Source organism: Saccoglossus kowalevskii, chromosome 11 (genome assembly GCF_978046115.1).
Source record: "Saccoglossus kowalevskii chromosome 11, keSacKowa6.1, whole genome shotgun sequence".
Lineage (NCBI taxonomy): Eukaryota > Metazoa > Hemichordata > Enteropneusta > Harrimaniidae > Saccoglossus > Saccoglossus kowalevskii.
The window spans coordinates 18,397,100-18,409,468 of NC_140651.1; the positions used below are offsets into that span (position 1 = coordinate 18,397,100).

At 37.8% G+C, this 12,369-nt stretch overlaps 2 protein-coding genes across 2 annotated transcripts; both read right to left on the reverse strand.

The window, feature by feature from the left end:
* Nucleotides 1-1,111: 1,111 nt before the first annotated feature.
* Nucleotides 1,112-6,387, reverse strand: LOC146736259 (uncharacterized). Its single transcript, XM_085504973.1, has 3 exons — nucleotides 6,177-6,387; nucleotides 5,779-5,836; nucleotides 1,112-4,845 (listed from the first exon to the last, which is right to left on the reverse strand). The coding sequence occupies exons 1-3, from the start codon at nucleotides 6,181-6,183 to the stop codon at nucleotides 3,933-3,935; spliced, it is 978 nt and encodes a 325-aa protein (XP_085361099.1). The 5' UTR covers nucleotides 6,184-6,387; the 3' UTR covers nucleotides 1,112-3,932.
* A 3,461-nt stretch (nucleotides 6,388-9,848) lies between these two features.
* On the reverse strand, nucleotides 9,849-12,094 carry LOC144349938 (ubiquitin-conjugating enzyme E2 D4-like). Its single transcript, XM_078008278.2, has 5 exons — nucleotides 11,916-12,094; nucleotides 11,503-11,627; nucleotides 11,181-11,211; nucleotides 11,021-11,048; nucleotides 9,849-10,656 (listed from the first exon to the last, which is right to left on the reverse strand). The coding sequence occupies exons 1-5, from the start codon at nucleotides 11,942-11,944 to the stop codon at nucleotides 10,408-10,410; spliced, it is 462 nt and encodes a 153-aa protein (XP_077864404.1). The 5' UTR covers nucleotides 11,945-12,094; the 3' UTR covers nucleotides 9,849-10,407.
* Between the last annotated feature and the right edge of the window lie 275 nt (nucleotides 12,095-12,369).

Below are 12,369 nucleotides of genomic sequence, written 5' to 3' on the forward strand. Positions count from 1 at the left end.
AACTGGTACTTTTACAGAACAAACCAAATCATTTGGGTTGCAGTATTGTGTACAATATTCTAAGGTTTATTTGTCAATCATGACAAATTCAATTGTGTATGAAATTGAAAATGATTACCTAATGCTATTCAAAAAATACACCATTGAGTGAATACCTTCTAGTGGTCTATACTGCACCTACAATGACACCATGCCTTGTATTCAGTTATGTGTTCATTTGTTCTTTCATTCATTCAATAATGATTAATTAAATGGACTAAAAGACATGCATAGAAATTGGGTTGGGTGGATTTTAAAGATTTTATTTTTAAATTCTGGCGACCACTCACTCTGATGTAGCCTGAAAACAAGGACTAGATTGAACTTGGTACATGCATCTGTCAGTCCGTCTGTCCGGACCTGTATGTCGGATGTGCCTCGGCTGTTCACATTCAAACTTCACACACACACACCGTATCACCTTATACAACTCTAGATACTTATGTACATCCATTCATTCTATGATCTGATTTGAGATGCCCAAATGGTGGCTGTTTTAATGTTAAAAAATTAAAGTTTTTCAGTCATCCGGAACCATAGCTCGGTCTTGTACAGATTTTGTTAAAACTTGATACAAACGTTGGACATAGTTTCAGATCTAAATCAAAATGGCAGTCATTTTGTCTTTAAAATGTGTTCTGGAGCTGTATCTCTGACATGTCTTGACCAATCGTTTTCAAGCGTATATGTACTTGCATATGTATTTGTTTAACTATAGGATTCAAGTTAGTCGAATGGTAACCATTTTAATATTAAGAACTCTGTCGTGTGTGGATGAATTCTGTTGGTGCATAGATTGGACGTTTTAAAACATTGATGTATAGCATTTTGTTTTTCAGATTAGAGTAAAAATGGTTAACTGACGGCGAATTTATTTAAATTAATGGTGTTCCAACGCCATATCATATTCGACATTAGTAAAGTAAATGAACTATGTCAACTTGACGGGAAGTCTTTATAGTCTGACGTTGTATATCAAGCGAAAGTTACGCGAATAGACAACGAAACCAGCGAAAGCGGGCTTGGAAACGAATTTAAAACAAGATATAGAAACCACATAGCCTCATTCTGTAATTGCAACAGTTCAAAGTATTTATTTGTGATTTATGTGTCACCCAATAACATAGAAATTAACACATTTTCATATATAAATGTTAATCAATTATACTTCATATGTACGGCTCTGGTATGGTTTGGATATCCCAGGGCGTGGTACCCCAGACCATTCGTCCCGGTGTTATCGCTATCGCCACACGAGACTCCAGCTTGTCTCCTATACAATTTTCCTTCCGCCCACTTAATTTTAATATTCATATGACCTTTGCACTGACATCGATAGCCAATCGTATTCGACCGCGGACGTCACTCTAAATAAACAACTGAATAAATTAATATACCATATTTGGAAGATAGCGGGTAAATTCAACGTTGTTGGTGTGTTCCTTCGGGTTCCGAAGTCGCACGAAACGAGTTCATGTTCCGTTATCTTTCGCAAGTAAAACAGGTCGATATGTATTAAACATGGCATTTGTTTTCTTGTTTTAACCCCCTTATTACGCAAGCTTCCGTCGAAGTGGTGTTTTTTTTCGACGATTTGTGGCATGTTGCAAAACGAACGAAACATTGCGGCATTCTTAGCGGTGGATAAGGGATCGACTATGTCGTCACATTTATGTCTCGTTTGAAAGAGAATAAACAACCGCTCAGAACAATATGTTGCTAATATTTAAGTGCGGTGCCTTGAAATCGCCTGCCCGACGTCCAAATTTCAAAAGGATGTTCGATTTGCAATGACGACCGTTCATATGTACTAGGCGACGTTACTAATTACTAAGCAAATAACACCGAATAAACGGCAAGGTAAAGACTATGTCTAATTATAGTAAATACGTACTGCGTGCGTGACTCGAACCGGCGCTCGCGTACGGCACCTAATCGCCTAGCTTCACGCCACTACACGTCTTCCCCTCGGCCACCGGGCATCCCCAAAAAAGGATGCTTAATAACCGAGCTTATTACGTGCAGAGAACGTGAAACCCGTCCACGCGATACGCGCCACACAGCATGGCCAGAATGCGGCAAAGGCCTTCAGATCTGGCTGTAGTAGGATGGTGAAAGTAATGGTACAGCATTTTAACAGTGAATAAGTACTGAGAAATAATTTTTAAACTCATAGTTGCTGTCGACATAGGAAGTAAAGTAAGCAAATAACACCGAATAAACGGCAAGGTAAAGACTATGTCTAATTATAGTAAATACGTACTGCGTGCGTGACTCGAACCGGCGCTCGCGTACGGCACCTAATCGCCTAGCTTCACGCCACTACACGTCTTCCCCTCTAATTACTACTAGGGTCGGTGTTTGCATTAAGAATTATAGAACAAAAGATCAGCAAAGCGGTGCTTTTGTCGGCGATTTTGTCAAAGGGAATATTGATAAAATGTTGCAAAACAGAATCGGAGTAGGGTGAAAAATTGCGCCGGCGGCATTCTCAGCGATGGCGACACCCGAGAAACACCGTGTCACGGTGCATTCGTGCATCAGTACACCGAAGAAATACATACATATTGTTGCGGACGACTATTGTAGACTGTGTTCGTGTAGTCTTCGAGTTTGTGGACAGTTAAAGTCGTGTGTGAATTTATTCAAGCCAGGAAAAGCAGGAGGGATAACTTATGGAAATCGTCTTTCCAATTTGATCCAGTGCGACGTTGTGAAAGGAGCGACTCTGTCGTCTCATCTATGTCTAGTTTGTAAGAGAAAGATTGATAGCGCAGAAAAATCCGCCAATAATGTAAAACAGTGGCGTGAAATTGTCAGTCATTCTAATATCTCCCAACCTGTGAACGAAAGGTTAAGCGTGCTGCCTTGAAATCGCCTGCCCGACCACGTTCAAGTTCAAAACGACGTTCCATAACTTTCTCACATTCAATTTGCAATGATGACCGCACTTCAAATGTACTTAGCGACAATTTCCTTAGAAATCATTTTGATTTGATTTATGGATGGCGAGCACCGACACTCCAATCCGATGAACTAATCAAAACTAAAATGGCGCGTGTCACGTGACTTTGTTTACTAAAGATAGCGTGGGCGTTTGATTGACACTCAACTCATTAGTATTCCACCAATCACAGCTACATCTACTTTCTGGATGTGCGCAGTCAAATTGTATAGGAGACAAGCTGGAGTCTCGTGTGGCGATAGCGATAACACCGGGACGAATGGTCTGGGGTAAGGGCGTGGGGGATGTAAACCTGTTCTTGGTACAGTTCAAGCAGCGGGTAATTGATATTCATAGGCAGGATTGGTACAGTGAAATATGTTGCACTGCCAAACTAAGGTCATATTGTAATCTTAAAACAATGCTTGAACCAGAAAGATATCTTTTTGTAGTCACAGAGGCTAAACACAGACATGCTCTAGCACGTATTCGCTGTCCTAGTCATAGATTGCGCATTGAAGAGGGGCGCTATACAGGGTTGGAAATTGATGAAAGAATATGCGAGTTTTGTTTATCTAATGTAGAGGACGAATACCATTTTGTTCTTATTTGCCCATTATTTCACTCTATGCGAAAACAGTTAATTCCTGAGTATTTTTGGCATCTTCCCAATCCAGAAAAATATTACAGTCTAATGCGCTCAAAATCAGCAAAGGTACTACGTAATCTTGGTAAATTTCTACATAAAGCATTCAACCTTAGAAGGGAGTTTTCGGTACTATCGGTATAATAATTTTGTTATATATATATGTATTTTACAATTTCTGTACATTCTCCAGTGCTTGTGTATTCTTTTATTTTTTTGTTATGTATAGTCATATGGGCCTGTGGCCTAAAAGACAATAAACAATAAATTTAAATTTGTTAATCAATTAAATAGTAACTGATATTATCGCATCTGAGATCGTCGTTTTTTTAAAGAAAGCCGCCGTTTCAGTTTTTTGAACCAGTTGACTTTCTCATTTGACAATTTGTTATTTCGTTCCTGATCGCTAAGCCCAGTACGTTCTTGACGTCCAGGGCCAATCGTCTTGGACTCAGAGTGACCGATAGTGCCAAACACGCCGTTGCTTTCGAAGGATCCAGCGCGATTCACGCCATTAGAACTTTTACATTTCTTTCTGAATAATTTCAAAAAAGAGCTGGTCCTGGACTTTGATACTTTTATTTCTCTGTTCTGGTGATTTATAATCGGCACTGCATCTGTATCGCGGTTAAAGTCGCCTCTTTGTGTAAAAGAAGATGGACAGTTCTCGGTGTTTATAACATTATTGTCACCAGATGCACAAATATCGTCGATTATTCTTATTGAACACTTAGAATGACTGTCAATTTGATTTGAATCCACATCCATTGTTTCTGATAGCAAGGGATCCATAGCCTTTGTTGCACCGTTTCTGTTCTCAATGCCTACGCCAAAATAAACCAGTACGGCACTAGCGACGATTTCCTCTAAGTAATGCTTGACGAAAGGATCAACATTCACCTCAATATCTGATCTTTTTGCGAATTCTTCTCGGGCAAATTGCTGCTTAGCTATAGCAATAGACATATCAACAATGGTCAGGCTGATGCTCGCCTCCTTCTCTGTGAATACGGCAGTTTGACCACTATGACTGTCTGAGTTAACACCGGGAATCAACAATTCGTCATCATCAACACATAAGTCTTCACCGTCTTGATTTGCGCAAATCATCGGCGGATTTTGTGTTTGCATTTCCGCAAGATACGCTAGTTGAGCACTAGTGATTTTTCGTATGATAACATCACTCCAGAATAATTCAATATTTGTTGCCTGCTCTCTGGAAATAAGAAAGCAGAAAAGATGGTGAATTAAAAACAGAAAACTACATCATATTAATATTTGGCAATATATAATAATTATTCTCTATAATATATTTCAAACGTAATAAAAGGTTTAGAAGATTGATTTGGATACACTAATTTATTAAAACGGTAACTGGTTCATATACTGTAAAATCAGATATTTTCACTGATATTAATTTCACTATTTTGAGCAATTTCCCTTTGTTTCAAGTTCAAGAACTTAGCGGGGAAACAATGAGTTGTATTGTTATTTCTATTGTCACGTGCATTTAATTTAGCAGAGTTCATTTATCAACGAAAATAGCGAGATTCAGTAATATATGACATGTATGTTTTTGCTAACTAATGCGTTTTGTGAATTGAGACAACGGAAACCGGGAATGTTGAACTTGACACTAGACACATCACCGAATTGAGAAATGACTTAAACAAGTATAATATATACTTAGGGACGACGTCAAAAGATCGATGTCGGATAAAAAACTTATTTCCTTTAGTTTGGGGGTGGGGGGTTTTGACCTCAAAAAGTTTCCATCCTACAAAAACGATTTTATTTTTTAATGAAGTCAAAAAAATCTTGGAGTATTTGTAGTTCTTTTTTTTTTCTAACCAATCATGGACAGAAATAACCGAAAAGGGAAAAAAACAGAAAAATGGTTTGGTTCGAGTGTAAATCTGTGCGTCAACTTCAAATGAGGTGCATTTGTAAAATCTTTTTACACCCACCCAACAACCAACTGCTATGCAATACTACTGTTCGATTATCAATTTGTATTGAATGGTGAATTTAGTCTGACGCCATGACCAATATTTATCAATTAAGTTTCAGTGGGGGGTAGGGGGGTTTGGAAAAAACTAAAGGAATTAAGTTTTTTATCCTACATCGATCTTTTGACGTCGTCCCTTACAGTGTTACCCTGAGATCCATAGAATCAGTTGACGGAGCATAACACAAAGAGAAGTTTTCTGTAAAATTATAACATAATTATCATATGTCATTATAGTCTTACACTTATATAGTTATCATAGTCTTCACACACAACATTCGCGAAATGTCACGAATAACATATCGTTATGTATATTCTTATTTTAATTACATAGTTATAGTTCTTGTTGGTTCGGTACAACGCGCTTGTTTTATCGTTACTATATACTAGTAAATACGAATTGCAAACTTAAACAATTTGTCAAATATAACGTAGGTATCAATATGCTGTGATGTCGTACGAATAATTAATATATTCGTTCACGTACATGGTATTAAACCTGTGGCTCCTCGTGTACAGTTAAATGGAAAAAGACTTACCAGCCATTTCGTAACCGTCGCCTTTTGCAGAATAGTATATCTAAATTTACTGGGGAACTGTGAAGTAGATGCTTAACCTTTGCTCTGCAGCGTGGATTGAAATGTGACTAGAACTTCGATTATATTTAGACAAAACAGCATTCGAATCGTTCGAAAGTTTGACGCGTCATTGTTTCTTGGATACGTCACGAGAGGGCGCACACGCTCATTCAGTGCGATTCCTAGAAGTGGGCAGAGTAACGGACAGAGTATCAGTCAGGGTCAGATTAGATTCGGAGCTCTTCTAAAAATGTTTTAGGGGTCGACTATTTGAATACATAGAGTGGTCGAAAGGTTTTCTTAAAAATTTGCAAGCTATACACTTGTTGGCTCATTCAAGAAAATGTAAATGCACCCACCCTCTTCCAGCCACCCCGTGACTTTGCAGTACTTTGCCACTACTTTTCAGTACTTTGCCACTACTTTGCCGTACTTTGCCACTACTTTTCAGTACTTTGCCTCTACTTTTCAGTACTTTGCCACTACTTTGCCACTACTTGCAGTACTTTACCGTATTTTGCCACTACTTTAAAGTACTTTGCCACTACGTTTCAGTACTTTGCCACTACTTTGCAGTACTTTGCCACTACTTTACAGTACTTTGCAGTACTTTGCCACTACGTTTCAGTACTTTGCCACTACTTTGCAGTACTTTGCCACTACTTTTCAGTTCTTTGCCACTACTTTGCAGTACTTTGCCACTACTTTGCCACTACTTTGCAGTACTTTGCCACTATTTTGCAGTACTTTGCCACTACTTTTCAGTACTTTGCCACTATTTTGCAGTACTTTGCCACTACTTTTCAGTACTTTGCCACTACTTTTCAGTACTTAGCCACTACTTTGCAGTACTTTGCCACTACTTTTCAGTACTTTGCCGTACTTTGCCACTACTTTGCAGTACTTTGCCACTACTTTGCCACTACTTTGCAGTACTTTGCCACTACTTTTCAGTACTTTGCCACTACTTTTCAGTACTTTACCGTACTTTGCCACTACTTTGCAGTACTTTGCCACGTTTGCAGTACTTTGCCACGACTTTGCAGTACTTTGCCACGACTTTGCAGTCCTTTGCCCCACTTTGCCAAACTTTTCAGTACTTTGCCACTACTTTTCAGTAATTTGCCTCTACTTTTCAGTACTTTTGCCTATACTTCGCAGTACTTTGCCACTACTTTTCAGTACTTTGCCACTACTTTTCCGTACTTTGCCACGACTTTTCCATACTTTGCCACTATTTTGCAGTACTTTTCCACTACTTTGCAGTACTTTGCCACTACTTTTCAGTACTTTGCTACTACTTTGCAGTACTTTGCCACTACTTTGCTGTACTTTGCCACTACTTTTCAGTACTTTGCCACTACTTTTCAGTACTTTGCCACTACTTTGCAGTATTTTGCTACTACTTTGCCACTACTTTGCAGTACTTTGCCACTACTTTGCAGTACTTTGCCACTACTTTGCCACTACTTTGCAGTACTTTGCCACTATTTTGCAGTACTTTGCCACTACTTTTCAGTACTTTGCAGTACTTTGCCACTACTTTTCAGTACTTAGCCACTACTTTGCAGTACTTTGCCACTACTTTTCAGTACTTTGCCGTACTTTGTCACTACTTTGCAGTACTTTGCCACTACTTTGCCACTACTTTGCAGTACTTTGCCACTATGTTTCAGTACTTTGCCACTACGTTTCAGTACTTTGCCACTACTTTGCAGTACTTTGCCACTACTTTACAGTACTTTGCAGTACTTTGCCACTACGTTTCAGTACTTTGCCACTACTTTGCAGTACTTTGCCACTACTTTTCAGTACTTTGCCACTACTTTGCAGTACTTTGCCACTACTTTGCCACTACTTTGCAGTACTTTGCCACTATTTTGCAGTACTTTGCCACTACTTTTCAGTACCTTGCCACTATTTTGCAGTACTTTGCCACTACTTTTCAGTACTTTGCCACTACTTTTCAGTACTTAGCCACTACTTTGCAGTACTTTGCCACTACTTTTCAGTACTTTGCCGTACTTTGCCACTACTTTGCAGTACTTTGCCACTACTTTGCCACTACTTTGCAGTACTTTGCCACTACCTTTCAGTACTTTGCCACTACTTTGCAGTACTTTGCCACTACTTTTCAGTACTTTGCCACTACTTTTCAGTACTTTACCGTACTTTGCCACTACTTTGCAGTACTTTGCCACGTTTGCAGTACTTTGCCACGACTTTGCAGTACTTTGCCACGACTTCGCAGTCCTTTGCCCCACTTTGCCAAACTTTTCAGTACTTTGCCACTACTTTTCAGTAATTTGCCTCTATTTTTCAGTACTTTTGCCTATACTTCGCAGTACTTTGCCACTACTTTTCAGTACTTTGCCACTACTTTTCCGTACTTTGCCACGACTTTTCCATACTTTGCCACTATTTTGCAGTACTTTTCCACTACTTTGCAGTACTTTGCCACTACTTTTCAGTACTTTGCCACTACTTTGCAGTACTTTGCCACTACTTTGCTGTACTTTGCCACTACTTTTCAGTACTTTGCCACTACTTTTCAGTACTTTGCCACTACATTGCAGTATTTTGCTACTACTTTGCCACTACTTTTCAGTACTTTGCCACTACTTTGCAGTACTTTGCCACTACTTTGCCACTACTTTGCAGTACTTTGCCACTATTTTGCAGTACTTTGCCACTACTTTTCAGTACTTTGCCACTATTTTGCAGTATTTTGCTACTACTTTGCCACTACTTTTCAGTACTTTGCCACTACTTTGTAGTACTTTGCCACTACTTTGCCACTACTTTGCAGTACTTTGCCACTATTTTGCAGTACTTTGCCACGACTTTTCCATACTTTGCCACTACTTTGCAGTACTTTGCCACTACTTTTCAGTACTTTGCCACTACTTTTCAGTACTTTGCCACTACTTTGCAGTACTTTGCCACTACTTTGCTGTACTTTGCCACTACTTTTCAGTACTTTGCCACTACTTTTCAGTACTTTGCCACTACTTTGCAGTACTTTGCCACTACTTTGCAGTACTTTGCCACTACTTTGCTGTATTTTGCAACTACTTTGCAGTATTTTGCCACTACTTTGCAGTACTTTGCCACTACTTTGCAGTCCATTTGCTCCTTTATACAATTAAAATGTGGTGTCCACATTTAATTGTATTAACAATAGTAACCGATTGTAGGCGGTTACTGAGAATTTACTGAGTTGTTAAAGAGTATTAAAAGCAATCCCCTTATTCCATAGTGTTCTAGTTTATGGAGAAGGGTGTTATGGTAACAAATGCTTCTTGAAGGTATATGAATACTCCAAAAATGACATGGCCCTTGTCCGTGTTATCAGCTGTGTCAGCCACAAGGTCAGCTAGGGCAAGTTTTGTGCTATAGTAGAACTGTCTGTCTAGGAGTATATTTTTCTTGTCAAGATAATTGTTTATTAATTACTTGTATAATTTCAAAGATTTTGCTGGAAGTGGGAAAACTGATATAGGTCTGTAATTATTACTTCCATAGCTGCACCGTTTTTTTATAAATCGGACTATTTTTTTTTTGTTATTTTCAGGGGATCAGGAAAAGTACCTTGAAATATTGACAATGTGGGTCAAGGAATGAGAAATGTAATTAACAGCTTTGGGAGTATTTATTGCATCCAAAATATTTGTTTCACAAATAGGTATAAAAAAAAAGAATTAGGGAAGTTGCCCTCAAGATAATGATTATAATCTGTAAAGAAATATGCCGGTCAGTTACGTTAGATTATCAGTAACAATTTCGAAATAAAGAGATTGAAATCCACCATTCATTTAAATCGCGCCCTCTATGGCGTAAATGCCGTAAACGTCGATATCGTTTTGACCAGTAGTCGTTTAAAAGATATACTAATAAACTGTATTTTAGATGACGAGCACATATTTGAGCGACATTGTTTGACATATTTACGTCATTTTTACGAAATAGAAACTATCAATATAGAACATGCGATCTGTATAAAAGCGTTACGAGTGTGTCCAAGCCTGATTGAAATTAAAACATAAGCATTGAAAAACATGTTACACAAGGACAGTTTGCGTATATTTTGTCTCAGACATGCGTTTCCTGTTTTCTGGGGTACATCATTAAATTTTCCTCTTTTAAAAAAAATGAATAATTTGTGATCATCTCATAGTTTCTATTAGAATGCTCATTTGGCTTTTCTGGCACTTTCTCTGGCTCTGTCATCATATGTCCACCTGAAATGGTGGTAATTATTAAGTATTTCGTGGTCGAATGCATTATCTTCTTCCGGTTTGATGAGTATTGAAAATAAAGCATTGGGCACCTGTTCCATGTTTCCACTGGCAACCCATGTGTCATTATTCAACAATCCGAGACAGACCTGCCCTCCATTCTGACTCACGTTCAGGTGGTAGATCGGGGTCAGAAAGTGGACCTATAAACACAATCAATACCATTGTTATTAAGTAATATTACATATTCTCATGTTTTCATGAACCACGCACGGTGAACGTTGAATTCTGAAAGAATTATACATACATGAAAATGTCCTGCTTATCAAAACAAAAGTTTCATATTTTTCATCACTGCACTGTAGAGACGGGCATTAATTATTCAACGGGTTTTACATTTACTAGATTCACCGATAGTCAAATAAAAAATCAAAATTCTCGTGAATAGGTTAAATGCTCAAATATCAAATATTAAAAATTAATGCTTTTTTACAGTATATGGTATACATGTAACACGGGTAACACATGATTGGATGTTTGTTGTAGGAAAAAATGTGCAAGACTCACCAGTGGTGGCGCCATCGGGTAGTTATCTCTATAAATAAGGTTAAAGAAACAATAATTCGTATAATTTGTATATTGAATGTCTGTGTAAATTTATTTGTAATCTTGGAGTGGTAACAGAACATGTGTCACATGACAAACAAAATGTGTAATTAAAGGATACGGAAATGATATCTGTACTTTGAATTTTCCTCCTGAAAGAAATCAAATTGGACATTACTCTTTGCATAATTAGCATTGTAATCATCAAAAACGCGACGTTTCCCAGGCTTGGGATTCTTAGAATGTTCAGATTGTGTATGCAAACAATATTTTTTTTCTTTTGCCTATTTATTAAAAATCGATATTTCACACAATTTGAGTACCTAAATGTAATATCATCGATTTCAAAACACGAAATAAGTTTTCCAATTATTAAAGATTAGTTTTTAAACTTTGTGGCAACTTTAAAAATTAGTGGTCAGATGATGAGTGTGCCAAATTACCTTTATACAGTGATTGCTTAGGACCAGGTATTTCTGCGTTCCATAAATAAAGATTATCTGATAGTAGCTGGACTTTGATACCGCACGGTGGGCTTTTCTGCACTAAGGTCAGCTCCTTTTGTAATCTGCGTGATAAAACATCTTCTGGGTCAGGTTATGTTATTTATTATGTTAACACGGACTGGGCGTGAAAGATATACATATAGTACATTTCTCACTGTGCATTCATATATGCTTGACATACTTCATTGCTTTGCCAATAAACTTGTAGTCAAAGACAATTATTAAGCAATAACATACCGCTTTTACGAATCATCATTTCGAAGGCATGCTACGTACTATAATTTGCTTTATAGTTACCCGTAATGACGACAATTGCAATGGTCAGTATGCCGAGAGAATATAATAGTTACCTGCCAGTTAACTGCTTACTCAAGCTCATTCTGACGTCTCAATACTCTTACTAGTATGTATATATCGTAGTACATATAAGGACATATAAAACGCGACTAAATTGTTATATGAACGCGTCAAATGTAGTTTATAACTATGTATATTGTTCCGCATATGGCAGGCAGTTGTGTTTTCCCCGTACGTCTAAATATGGAATATACGTAATGTGTTTTTAATTTAATGGCGTAATCACCTGTAGGACTCGTATATCAATACGCCTTATTGCGTGATATTCGATAATGACTCTTCTGTAACAGTGTGCACCTAAAACGGTTTTTGAATCGTATTATAACTATATTAAGAATCTAAACTTACAGTAATTATTAGTTTTAAACTACCATGTCGAAATTCTCTAACTATTTTAAAAGGCGGAAGAAGCACCTGTTGTTTGCACAAGTAGGTACCCGAACACTC

What these genes read in the sequence shown, in the direction of transcription:
- LOC144349938 (XM_078008278.2), bottom strand. Translation starts at nt 11,944, where the DNA reads ATGAGCTTGAGTAAGCAGTTAACTGGCAG. An exon ending in AAAGTACAGATATCATTTCC is followed by an intron (nt 11,049 to 11,180) that starts GTATCCTTTAAT and finishes CCTTATTTATAG; the next exon opens with AGATAACTACCCGATGGCGC. An exon ending in ACCCGATGGCGCCACCACTG is followed by an intron (nt 10,657 to 11,020) that starts GTGAGTCTTGCA and finishes TTGTGTTTATAG; the next exon opens with GTCCACTTTCTGACCCCGAT.
- LOC146736259 (XM_085504973.1), bottom strand. An exon ending in ATGGATCTCAGGGTAACACT is followed by an intron (nt 4,846 to 5,778) that starts GTAAGGGACGAC and finishes TCTTATTTCCAG; the next exon opens with AGAGCAGGCAACAAATATTG.